At 44.1% G+C, this 13,944-nt stretch overlaps 1 protein-coding gene across 2 annotated transcripts in view; it reads left to right on the forward strand.

The window, feature by feature from the left end:
• Nucleotides 1–13,565, forward strand: part of LOC138945635 (metalloreductase STEAP4-like) — a 69,991-nt gene extending 56,426 nt beyond the window's left edge. For both annotated transcript variants that reach the window (XM_070317108.1, XM_070317109.1), the window contains 3 exons: nt 5,876–6,605; nt 6,983–7,276; nt 8,940–13,565. In XM_070317108.1, coding sequence (XP_070173209.1) covers nt 5,876–6,605; nt 6,983–7,276; nt 8,940–9,545 — 1,630 coding nt within the window. In that variant the 3' untranslated portion in view covers nt 9,546–13,565. The remainder of the gene's footprint in view (nt 1–5,875; nt 6,606–6,982; nt 7,277–8,939) is intronic.
• Nucleotides 13,566–13,944: the final 379 nt, after the last annotated feature.

A 13,944-nucleotide genomic window follows, 5' to 3' on the forward strand; every position in this document is an offset into this window, starting at 1 on the left:
CACCGCCCTCTCTCTCTCTATCTCTCTCTCTCTATCTCTCTCTCTCTATCTCTCTCTCACCCGCTCTCTCTCTCTCACCCGCTCTCTCTCTCTCTCTCTCACCCGCTCTCTCTCTCCCTCTCTCACCCGCTCTCTCTCTCTCTCTCTCTCTCTCTCTCTCTCTCTCTCTCTGTTTTATTGGAACCTCCTTCCCCTTACCCTACATGGTAAACAGAGTGGACATTTGATAAGAAAGAACTCTGTTTGCGCCCTGGTGTACCGTTGTAAGGACGTGTACCCATAAATCGGGAGCGTTACGGTTGGCAAACGTGTCACATCAGCAAAGGACATTTTGCACTCAATAGCCTATGAGTGTCTGGGGTGCCTCCCAAGGTTGTGTCGCAATATTTACTTTAAATCTGACTGATGTCTGAATCAACCACACGTGGTCTTTAAAACAAACAAACGTGATGAGCGGGTGTGTTGTAATATTTACTTTATATCTTACTCCCCTTTGGTTAAACAGCGCTCTGCCTCATTTCGTTTAAGATTATATCTGATTGATAGTTTCGTCAATCACACGTGTAATTCAGAAAGTGAACGGGTGATTTGTAATATTTATTGAAAATCTGACTGATATCTTCATCAACCACACGTGGTCTTTAAAAAAAAAATAACTTGACGTGAGAGGGTGCGTTCAGATAACTTACAAGGACGTTTTGTATGCCTCCGTTAGGCTTGTGTTTACATTCTACTTTGCAGCCTATTTATACACCTTTCGTCATACTGTCGTGATTCTTGCCTCAAAGGTACAATCCTGGCTGTGAAAATCATCGTGAACCCCACAACAAAATTCATCTGCTGTTAGGATGTGGTGACTGTGGCTGATGTGAGGGTTTTGTTAAAGACACACTCCTTCTCGTGTAAACAATTCAAATCCCTATCTCAGAACTGACAAGGCTTTTGCATGGGATAAGACCACTCCTTCACTAGGACATATACCAAGAATCCACAGTCTGTGTCTTCTCTATGCAGACTGAGATTTATTTTAAAATAAATGTGTAAAAGCCACCAGTGGCTTTTTTGAAAATAGTTCATCAAACAATTATAACTCTCTACGGGAAGCAGTCCTGGTGTTGGTGTCTGGTATGCATCGAAGTGAAAGGATCGTCTGATCACGTGCGAGAGCCTGGCTAGATTAAGATGGCGAGTCGAACAGTTTACACGAGAATGAATATGCCTTTAAGCTGACTGCTGTTGGACATTGTGGGACAAGATCATCTTTTTACTCAGACACACACCATAAACGTTCAGCTGTGCAGATGACCATTTTTGCTGAATTGTTTTAAAAATGACACGCGTATGTCAACATGCGAATAAGATGTCAGAGCGCAACAAAATCTCGTTTAGCAAAGGAAGCATGCAGCTATCGGCTGTTGAATTGTGGAATGTGTCGAAGTGGTAGAAACTCTTGTGCCAGTCAAAAACTTGTGCAGATCTGTGATGATGTGCATCACAGGTTATACGGGAAGGAAAGTTTCTTTAAAACATGCGATTCGTTATCATGTGAGAGTTACTAATTTACATTTTCTCGTTGTTATAAACGGACCCTTTTAGACGAAGTTTTCAGACGATGTGAAAAAAATAAACTGCGATCCAACTTCAAAAGAACAGTTAAACAAAATTGGAAACAAGATGCCAGGCCGTAGGCAAGGATGTGATTGATAAATTAGTTCAGCTTCAAAGCAGTCAAACAAGAAACAAGGATCGACACAAATGTTACATAGTTGCTGAGGGACTGCGCGCGCAAGAACAGTGTCTATCTCTCTCTGTGTCTCTCTCTGTCTCTTCGTCTCTGTCTGTCTGTCTGTCTGTCTGTCTCTCCCTCTCTCTCTGTCTCTCTCTGTCTCTCTGTCTCTCTGCTCTCTCTCTCTGCTCTCACTCTCTCCCCCCCCCCCCTCTCTCTCTCTCTCTCTCTGCTCTCTCTCTGCTCTCTCTCTCTGCTCTCACTCTCTCCCCCCCCCCTCTCTCTCTGCTCTCTCTCTCTGCTCTCACTCTCTCCCCCCCTCTCTCTCCCCCCCTCTCTCTCTCTCTGCTCTCTCTCTCTGCTCTCACTCTCTCCCCCCCTCTCTCTCTCTCTCTCTCTCTCTCTCTCTCTCTCTCTCTCTCCCTCTCTATCTCTCTTGAGTTACCTGTTTGATTGAGTCAATTGGTGCTAACAGTTAGGCCTAAGGTCGACTACTAAAGTATTAGCCCGAATTTGTGAATGGAAAGTTCCTGTCTTTCGGTCTTTGTGCTGCTAGCGCTGTTTTTTCTCTGTCTCTCTCTGTCTCTCTGTATGTCTCTGTCACTGTATCTCTGTCACTGCATCTCTGTATCTGTCTGTTGGTCTGGCAGTCAGTATGTCCGCGTGTGTGTGTGTGTGTGTGTCTTTCTCTCCCCCCTCTCTTCTCTCTCTTCCTCTCTCTTACATGTGTACCTTACTTATTAGTCTTGTAAGACTCTCCAAGGGTCTTTCACGAAAGTGCAAGCGCGAGGAAGGCTTTGAACGTATTCACATAATGACAGTGTACACATGCTTGGGTTACAACAAAGTCAATGGGTGCTTGCAGGGAGGTCAAAGGTCGGCTGAGTCACTGACTCTTGTCTCTCTCTCAGTCTCTCTCTCTCTCTCTCTCTCTCAATCTTTCTCTCTCAAGTCTCCCTCTCTCTCTCCCTCTCTCTCTCTCTCAGTCTCTCTCTCTCTCTCCGAGTCTCTCTCTCTCTCTCACTCCGAGTCTCTCTCTATATGCGAGGGAACAGGCCGGATTTAGAAAGAAGTCGAGAACGACGGACCAAATATTTATCCTAAAAAAGATCGTCGACGGAATAATTACAAACAGAAAAGACAGGTTGTATGCATGCTTCGTGGACTTCCAAAAGGCCTTCGACAACGTATGGCACGAAGCTCTCATCCTCAAACTTAACAGGATAGGAGTTATGGGGAATTGTTTCAACGTTATAAGATATATGTACAGCAAATCTACTATCTGCACTAAGACCGCACTCGGACACTCACATGACATACCCGTCCGGAAAGGTGTACATCAAGGCAATACTCTAAGCCCCACACTCTTCAACATATTCATCAACGATCTCCCAGATTATCTGCGTGGGAATGACTCACCAAGTCTGAACAGTGCCCAAAATACAGAAATCCCATGCCTACTTTACGCCGATGATTTGGTAATTCTGTCCACATCCAAAAGAGGACTACAAAATAAGTTGAACCGACTGAATGACTACAGCAGTGAATGGGGCATTAAAATAAACAAAGAAAAAACGAAAGTGATAGTATTTACCCGCACAGACCCAAAAGTACCAATACTATTTAACTGTGGCACACATATGATTGAAAGTGTAGACCAATATAAATATTTAGGGGTCATCTTCCATAAAAGCGGTAAATTCTTACAAACCCAGGAACATTTAGCCAAGCAAGCAAACAAGGCATCGCATGCCCTGAGACGACTAATTAGAGGAAGAGAGATGAAAGTAACTACAATGATGCAACTATTTTATACCTTAGTCGCCCCTGTGTCCACTTATGGAGCCGAGGTCTGGTTCCCATCAGCAATCAACATCCAAAACGAACAATCGCTACCCGACATATTCGATAAGTGTCTATCGAATAATCTACCCCATGAACAAGTGCATTTAAAATTCAGTAAACGCCTTCTTGGCGTCCACAGTAAAGCAATGAACTTGCCAACGCTAGCAGAGCTCGGGCAACTCCCTGTGGGTATAAAACTAATTGAACAAACAATAAACTTCTGGACCCACATCGTTGAGTCAGAAGAAAATTCATATTTACGACAGGCTTACGCTGACATGATCGACAGACCACAAGACAGCTCACCGCAATGGATACATTTCATTCGAGCAATCATAGGTAACCTCGGACTGGACCATAACTGGATACTTCAGTCAGCAGTCCAAAAGAATGCGCTGATGAAAACTCTACGACGAGGACTAGAATACGAATACGTACGATTTTGGCAAGGAAAGAAGACTGAGGGCTCAAAACTGCAATACTACAACACAATTACTGACGGCGATTACGACTGTGAAGCATACTTGACATGTGTAACCAACCCCAAACACAGAAAAGCACTGTGTAGATTGCGTATTAGCGCTCACGATTTAAAAATCGAAAGGGGGAGATACACAAACACACCCAGAGAGGATAGAAAGTGCACCGTGTGTGGCGTAATTGAAGACGAGCTCCATTTCCTGGATAGTTGTACAAGATTTCATGATCTACGCTTGCAGCTTATGGAACATGCACGTGTTAATGCTCGAAATCCGAGTCAGCTGATGACGATGCAAGACGTACCGATACAGCAACAACTTGCTGAATTTGTATACAACTGCATGATTATACGCAATAATGACATAACTACAGATACATAACAATGTTGTAATCACTGCTCCATGGACGATATTTCTTCTTGTCTTTACAAATATCCACTTCGTGTCTGATAAACCCTTTACTGTGTTTTTATGACAATTAAATGAGTTCTGAGTTCTGAGTTCTGAGTTCTGAGTTCTCTCTCTCTCTCTCTCAATCTTTCTCTCTCAAGTCTCCCTCTCTCTCTCCCTCTCTCTCTCTCTCTCTCAGTCTCTCTCTCTCTCTCAATCCGTTTCTCTCTCAAGTCTCCCTCTCTCTCTCTCTCAGTCTCTCTCTCTCTCTCTCTCTCTCTCTCTCTCTCTCTCTCTCTCTCTCTCTCTCTGTCACCCAACTCCCTCTTTGTTTCTATTTTATCCCCTGCAAATGTATCAATTGCTTGGCTCAGACTATTCAATCAAATCAATGACAAGACAAAGCCAGGCAATTGGACACAATCGCATTTACCCTAAATGTGTCTATGAAGACTAACAATTCACCAACTGCCTCTGTGTCTGCCATAGCCCATCAGTGATGTTAAAATGGGCTCGATGACAAGAGCTGTACACTAAAAGTCGGTTAGTCCCTCCGTCAACTCAGGGCTAGATGCCATCCGCCTCATGGCCTTGGGCATACCAGGGAGTCAAGTCACAGTGTGTGCTTTTCCCTGTCCTGTAAGACGCGGGGCTAAGGGGGAAATTCAAAACTAATACAACGATCAGAAAGAGACATACACAGAGACACAAGATAGAGCGTATGAGTGTGTGTGTGTGTGTGTGTGTGTGTGTGTGTGTGTGTGTGTGTGTGTGTGTGTGTGTGTGTGTGTGTGAGTGTGTGTGTGTGTGTGTGAGTGTGTGTGTGTGTGTGTGAGTGTGTGTGTGTGTGTGTGAGTGTGTGTGAGTGTGTGTATGTGTGCGTGCGTGTGTGTGTGTGAGAGCGTGTATGTGTGCGTGCGTGTGTGTGTGTATATGTGTGTGTGTATGAGTGGTGTGTGTGTGTGTGTGTGTGTGTGTGTGTGTGTGTGTGTGTGTGTGTGTGTGTGTGTGTGTGTGTGTGTGTGTAATGCTTCAAAGTAATTCGAAAACATTTACCTTGGTAATAACAAAAATCAAATAAACTAAACTGTAAAAACAACAAAATATTATGCAGGCAGAGTTTTTGCATTTAAAAAAAGTAAGATTTTGAGTATTATAATGATGATCTGAGTGTTAAGTGTACATTTCATTGCATTTTACATCTGTAAATCATCCTCATTTCCCTAGCACAACTTCTAAATGGAATGTAAGCCCTGTAACTTTATGATTTAAGAATTTAAAAAAAACAATATGTGTTTGGATTGATGATTCCAGTGTATCATCAATAGTAAAACCCCACCCAGCAACATGGCAGTATCTCTGTACAGGCACCTTCATTTTTTAAAAGATATTTATAGAATAACCTCCAAACACAGTAAACGGCTTATGATTTCAGTGCATCATCGTCATTAGAAGAAGACATGGCAGCCTCCGAGCAAGGTCTACCCACCAAGATATCAGGGGACAAGAAGTGCATTGGCATTCTGGGAACGGGCGACTACGCTCGCGCTCTGTCGAAGCGGCTTATCTTCTCGGGCTATGACGTCATCCTTGGCAGCCGCTCCCCCGCTGCTCGGCAGAGGGCGCTGTACGACGACTGTCTATGCGGCGTTCAGATGATGTCCCTCGACGACTGCATCAGCCAGTGCGATGTCCTGGTTGCAGTCATCCACATGGAGAACTTCAAGACCACCTTAGCTCCGCGGGCGGAGATCCTCTCCGACAAGATCGTCATCGACGTCTCCAACAGAACCAACCGCTACAGCGCCGTGTCCAACGCCGAGTTTCTCCAGTCCCTCATCCCGGCCTCCATGGTCGTCAAGGCGTTCAACTCCGTGTCCGCCTACGCCATGGAAGACCAGACGACAGTCAGCACCAACAGGGTGTTCGTCTGCTCCGATGATTCCATGGCCAGAGAGCGAGTCATGGACCTTGCCCGTGACCTTGGCTTCGCGCCGTGTGACATGGGGGCTCTGAGAGCGGCGCGCAACATGGAGGCGTTCGTTCTCAAAGTCTTCCCCGGCTGGAAGGTGCCGCTGTTCTTCACCTTCGGCGTCTTCAACCTGTGGGCGTTGTACTGTGTCTATATTTACTTCATCGATCGCACTGCTTTCCGCTGGGAACAGGTGAGGGCAGCACAGAACACTGCATAATATTGTATTAACTGTAGCAGATAAATATTGCTTTAGCTGGTGCACACACATGTCTTCAATTGCAGTTACGAGACTGATGATTCTTGTGTGAATTAATTAAAACCCGTTTAATTGACAGCATTTTTTGTATGACTGCCTGAATCTGAAGGTTGAAATCAAAGTGCCAAGAGAATTTGGAGCCGATACTCTTCAGAGAAATACCTACCACTCCTGTTCATTTTAGAGCACTTTCAACGTTGTGCATTCTTCGACAAGATCAAAGTGACCTCCTTTCCCATGTAGATTATCATGTTCACCACCGCATAATATTATGTCTGGGCTTTAACTGGGCAACTGGCTTCGTGTTTCAGATCTTCCTCAAGGTGTTCAACAAGCCGCTCTGCATGACGGCCATTACCGTGCTGGCCTTGACCTACTTACCAGGCAGCGTGGCGGGAATCGTTCAGCTGTATCGTGGCACCAAGTATCGCCGCTTCCCTCGCTGGCTGAACACATGGCTGGTTTCTCGGCGCCAGCTTGGGTTGATAGCTCTGGCGCTGGTCATGGTTCACGCTCTGGCTTCTGCCATGATGCTGAGTCCTACGTACTACAGCTCGTGGTACCATAAGCCCTCTGTTGTCATCCCTGCCAACATTACTGAACAGGTGAGTAGCTTTAATTGTCATTCTTGCACTGTTCTATGGTTTATGCTCAGGCTTCTGCTATGATGCTGAGTCCTAGGTACTACAGCTCGTGGTTCCATAAGCCCTCTGTTGTCATCCCTGCCAACGTTACTGAACAGGTGAGTAGCTTTGTCATTCTTGCACTGTTCTATGCTTCATGCTCTGGCTTCTGCTATGATGCTGAGTCCTACCTACTACAGTTCGTGGTACCGTAAGCCCTCTGTTGTCATCCCTGCCAACATTACTGAACAGCTGGTGAGTAGCTTTGTCATTCTTGCACTGTTCTATGCTTCATGCTCTGGCTTCTGCTATGATGCTGAGTCCTACCTACTACAGCTCGTGGTTCCATAAGCCCTCTGTTGTCATCCCTGCCAACGTTACTGAACAGGTGAGTAGCTTTGTCATTCTTGCACTGTTCTATGCTTCATGCTCTGGCTTCTGCTATGATGCCGAGTCCTACCTACTACAGTTCGTGGTACCATAAGCCCTCTGTTGTCATCCCTGCCAATGTTACTGAACAGGTGAGTGGCTTTGTCATTCTTGCACTGTTCTATGCTTCACGCTCTGGCTTCTGCCATGATGCCGAGTCCTACCTACTACAGTTCGTGGTACCATAAGCCCTCTGTTGTCACCCCTGTCAACATTACTGAACAGGTGAGTGGCTTTGTCATTCTTGCACTGTTCTATGCTTCACGCTCTGGCTTCTGCCATGATGCCGAGTCCTACCTACTACAGTTCGTGGTACCATAAGCCCTCTGTTGTCATCCCTGCCAATGTTACTGAACAGGTGAGTGTCTTTGTAGCTCTTGCACTGTTCTATGCTTCATGCTCTGGCTTCTGCCATGATGCCGAGTCCTACCTACTACAGTTCGTGGTACCATAAGCCCTCTGTTGTCATCCCTGCCAATGTTACTGAACAGGTGAGTAGCTTTGTCATTCTTGCACTGTTCTATGCTTCATGCTCTGGCTTCTGCCATGATGCCGAGTCCTACCTACTACAGTTCGTGGTACCATAAGCCCTCTGTTGTCATCCCTGCCAATGTTACTGAACAGGTGAGTGGCTTTGTAGCTCTTGCACTGTTCTATGCTTCATGCTCTGGCTTCTGCCATGATGCCGAGTCCTACCTACTACAGTTCGTGGTACCATAAGCCCTCTGTTGTCATCCCTGCCAATGTTACTGAACAGGTGAGTGGCTTTGTAGCTCTTGCACAGGTCTTGGTCCATGTCTAATCTTCTGCCATGATGTTGATTCCCAGATCCTTCGTTCGCTTACAACAAATCTTTAGCTACAGATCCTGGTTCCAGAAGCCGTTTGTTGTCATTCCTGTTTATGTAACTGAGCTTGTGAATAGATATAATTGTTTTGCTGCTATACTGTGTCATATTGGCGTGCTTGGCGCATCATGATATAATTTCTTTTTAAAATCCAACCTTTCGTCTATTCAAAAATTATTCAGATTCCACTTCGCCAGGATGAAGAAGAGAACACTGACAATCTGCCTATCATGATTTCCTTACCAACCTAATAAATTAATGACTTGTATTTTAAACAACTCTCTTTACGACCCAACATTTCAAAGGTGTTTGGAGGTCTTTAATACAACAACTGTACATGTCTTACAATCTAATGGTCCTGTTTTTCAGATGACGATCAAACTGCAGCCAGCCTGGATGATATGGAAAGGGGAGCTGGCCTGTTTCTTCGGTGTGGCAGCTCTGCTTCTTCTCTCCCTCGTGGGAATTACTTCCCTTCCCTCCGTCAGCGCTTCCCTCAACTGGGCCGAGTGGAGACTCATCCAGTCCAGGTTGGGCATGATCGCTCTGTTTCTAGCCGTGGCCCACGTCGTTGCGATGGGAGCGCCAGGATGGGCGAAGGGAGGCTGGGGGAAGACTTTCCGCTCCATCACATTCCTGTCTGGCTTTCTACCCGCGGTCACCGTTCTCCTGAGGATCATCCTGGCCTTCCCCCCTCTGGGTCGTCGCTTGAAAAAAATCCGCAGAGGCTGGGAACGGGAGTCTGCAAGATCCAAAACCGTTTCTACTGGTACTTCTTTGGAGGCTCAGGCTTGTTGTTCCACGCGGAAAAGCAACTTGAAAACGTCTTCTTCGTCCAGCAGAACACGAAACCCCCTGTACACAGCGATAGAAGTGAACGCGGAGGGGGGGGATGGGTGTGCGTGTGGTTCTTGTTCGAGCAACGGGGCACAATCTTATCTACCGACTCGGAACTGTGATTGCTCTGGTGTTTGAGATTGTTGTGGGGGACAATGACTTGTTAACTGAAGCTTTACACGCTCACAGCAAAGCCATTAAGGATGGCATAATATGGGAGCTAACCAGAACAGTGGACAAAACGAAATGTTCTATAGAGACCTATCACAGGGAGGTGGGAGGGATGTATGGGTTCGGTGGGGAGGGTAAGATTGTTCCTTTTGGACATTTTTATTGACAAAGGTGTGCGTCATATTTTTATGTTGCAATAAAATTATGTTTCATGTTACGTTCCGTTGCCTAAAGCAAAGTTCGCATGTCTGATAGTGCTAATGCACACACACACACACACACACACACACACACACACACACAGCCACACACACACCACACACACACAAACAAACACACACAAACACACACACACACACAAACACACACACACACACACCGCACACACACACACACACCACACACACACACACACACAAACACACACACACAAACACACACACACAAACACACACACCACACACACACACACACAAACACCACACACACACAAAAACACACACACACACACACAAACACACACACACACACACACCACACACACACACACACACACACTTTACAGAATATTCATTTGCCTGTATGTGCCCCCATATACACAAAAACCCTGTCGTAACAGCTGTATTATTCCCTCCAGACCTGGCCCTCTGTCTCTTTACGAAACACTGATCGCTGTGTGCTTTACTTTCACCGAACGGGTGCTGCGCATTCTTGGGCTGTTAGAGGATTTGGTTTGTTGAGGATAATACTTTTGTGTGTCCAGAGAATTGATGTGGGATTTATAGCCTTATTCTGCGCACTTTTTGATCTGAACATGACTAACGGGACATTCGAGCCATTGCAAACAAAAGTGAAGAGACTGGTCTGTGTGTGATTTGGTGCAAAACTTTGAATAAATGTGATTGAAAGTGTGTGTGTGTGTGTTTGTGTGTGTGTGTGTGTGTGTGTGTGTGTGTGTGTGTGTGTGTGTGTGTGTGTGTGTGTGTGTGTGTGTGTGTGTGTGTGTGTGTGTGTGTGTGTGTGTGTGTGTGTGTGTGTGTGTGAAAGAAGAAATTTTATAACCAATGCTGTAAAGGTAGATAAAGCATATTTTGGTCTGTTGATTATTATACGCACTGTTTTGTATATATTTTGTTCCAGTGGGGTGCTGTGTTGTGTTTCAATTTTTGTGCACATGGGTATCTTGCAAACGTATAAAGTTCTCTATACATGACATTTATGTGATGTATTGCCGTTATTTTTAGGAAAAAAAAGATTGTCTTGTCTAGCACATGTATAGGCATGTTCATGCTAAAATGTGTTTTAACACTGAATGGAATTTTAAACAGAGCATATATATGTTGGTGGGTTTTTTTGCACGAAAAAAAAGTTATATCCGCGCTATTAAAAATGTATTTTAAAGTTAAGAACATATCCAGTTTTAAGATGGCAATATTTCTCTGACTGATTTCATAGGACGTACGGGTGATCCACTGCATGATAAACATTTTATAATTCAGTCATTCAACTATGGCACTGTTGTTTTCTATCGACAGCAACAATTAAGTCATGGCAACTGGTTGTTTGTCACATCAACTTCGTCTTTTCTTCCATCCAGTTACATCACCCTTGTAGTTGCTTTCATCCACTTTCACGAAATCTGTATTTTACAACCAGTTACACCAACCTTGTAATTTCTTCCATCCAGTTACAACAACCCTTTAATTTTCATATCCTGTTACACCACCCCTTTAATTTCTTCCTTCTAATTACACCATCCCTTTACATCATGGCTTTAATTTCTCCTTCCAATTACACCACCCCTTTAATTTCTTCCATCCTGTTACAACAACCCTTTAATTTTCATATCCTGTTACACCACCCCTTTAATTTCTTCCATCCTGTTACACTAACCCTAAAATTGTTACCATCCTGTCTCATGACCTTTGTAATTTCTACTTTCCCGTTACTCTATAACCTGTAACCGTTTGACAGGATTACGATTTATGCAGAGCAAATTGGCATGTTTTCACCATTCGCGCCATCTTTGGATGATAAATATAAACAAAGTTTAATTAATCTGTAATAATTAGTCAAAACGGAAAATTGTTCGTCTTTTTTTCTGACAGTCTTGTGGAGTTGGAGCTCAAACTTTGTTTCTGACATGAGGCATTGATTGTTGCATTTCAATGCTCACTTTGTTTGCCTTGGTTACATTAAGTTAAGTTATCAGAACATATTGCACTCCTGTTTTTTTAATCTTGAACATATCAGGGTTTGCATTAACTAGCAATTGTTGGTACTTTTACTGGTGGAAATATCAAAATACGAGAAATGAAATCGGCATCCGGTCGTGTTTTGATATTTTGTTCCATAATTTGTTTTGACAAATGCAATATTATCTCGATGTTTTAGACTTGCTTTGACTGGTTGCTGTCTGCGAGAACATGAGTTCTTGAGAAGAATCCATGTTTTAATTGTTAAGCCGAACTTATCTATAACACCCGCTATGGGACCGACTAAAAGTGGTAGTTATAGATAGGTGGTTTCTATGGTAAGGTGAATTCGATTTCGTTGATGACACAACCATTTGTCGAGGGTAGCGTAGGCACCCGGTCTGCTAGATCCCCGCCTAAAAAAGGCCAGTGCCGTTCCGTCTTCGAGGGACTGCGTGGGTTTCATTTCGGAGTTTTCCTTCTCCTAGACGAGTTTCCTTCCATGGATGATGAGCCTCCTCTACCCTCGTTTTGAATTCAGAGTGGTCTTCTCTTAGGATAGCTGCCTGCCAGGATTGACAAGCCTATCCTGCCCGGCTATTTGACCCATAGCTGGAGGTTGGTTCGTGGGCACCTGGGCGTTTCCACACACCAGTGGGCCCGCATGCCGCACGTCTAGGGGCCAACCTCCTCCAAGTCCTTGTAGTCTAGCCTGGGGCCTTGCGGTACCCAGTTTACGCCTGTCGCCGCGATGGAGGCACTACATAGGGCTTGTTGTGGAGAGGTTATTGTACTGGCAGGAGAGACTGACGCATTCTGCTCTCTTTTCGCATTGTCCTTAAAAGGACAGACGGTGCTCGCCAGCGGTGAGGGCTGAAAGCGAGAAGTGACAAGCACAAGACACTTCGCCAACACACTAGACACGTCACACAACCGTTTGGCAGGCGGAAAGGTGAATGAGTGCAAAGCCCTGGACGGACATCCTGTCAGGTGGTCGTTATCTAGAGGTGGTCGCTAGGACAGGTTCGACGGTACTTTTAAAGAAATGCTGGTTTTGAAAATGAGCTTGATCACTCAACTTGCATAAAGCGTGATACATGTACTTGTCATTATTGCGATGTCACTGAACATAAAACGTGATACTTGTCAAAATTGCAATGTTACTGAACACGCATAAAACGTCATACTTGTTGTCATTATATACTGCAATGATACTGAACATGCATGCATGCATGTACTTATCATTATGTTACAATGTACACAAACATAATCAGCTTGTCCCAGAGAGGGAACTGAGTTCAGGGAAATGAATGCCCCTGTTAGAGGAAAGAAAAAGATACATAATTATGAAGATACTTTAAAAAAAAATTCAGATTATGAATATGGAATGTGTACAATTAATGCAGGGTATCTGTGAAGTACACTTCACAAAATACAGGGTACCTTATATACTTCTGCATCATATTTTTTTTCTTCTGTTTTCCGTTTTTCATGATGTGGCTGTCATTTTGTGTGTGCTGAACAGGTTTTTGTTTAGTGTCATCCAAGTCTCATATCGTTATTTTTTTTTAAAGGAAAGTTTATTTGTAATTACAATTACCTTATTTTTGCCTGCCAAGATCCTGAAAGAAGTCCATTTTATTTTGGGTATGTATATGCATGCATCATTCTGCTCAGACAAAAAGCACAAGATTCTCAAAAGAAAAGTTAGTTTAAACGTATTGCCTTATTCAGTAAATGTACTGAATCATGTGCAGAAGCCTGTGCTAATAAAGTCAGCTGCATGTATTTCTATGTTGTGTTCATGCATTTGAGTATAATATTGTGATGGAGAGAAAGAGATAGAGAGAAAGAGATAAGATAAGATATAAGATGAGATAAATCTTTATTTACCAAGGGTAATAAAATGAGCATTGATTGTTATGTCATTATTGCAATGTCACAATTAATTAATTGACTTTTTTTCAATAAGAGAGAGAGAGAGAGAGAGAGAGAGAGAGAGAGAGAGAGAGAGAGAGAGAGAGAGAGAGAGAGAGAGAGAGAGAGAGAGAGAGAGAGAGAGAGAGAGAGAGAGAGAGAGAGAGAGAGAAAATCCAGACAGACACACACAGAGACTGAGATTAAGTTGGCTGACTACATGTACAGTGAAACTTTTCCCAAAGAAAATACAC

Source organism: Littorina saxatilis, linkage group LG13, assembly GCF_037325665.1.
Source record: "Littorina saxatilis isolate snail1 linkage group LG13, US_GU_Lsax_2.0, whole genome shotgun sequence".
NCBI lineage: Eukaryota > Metazoa > Mollusca > Gastropoda > Littorinimorpha > Littorinidae > Littorina > Littorina saxatilis.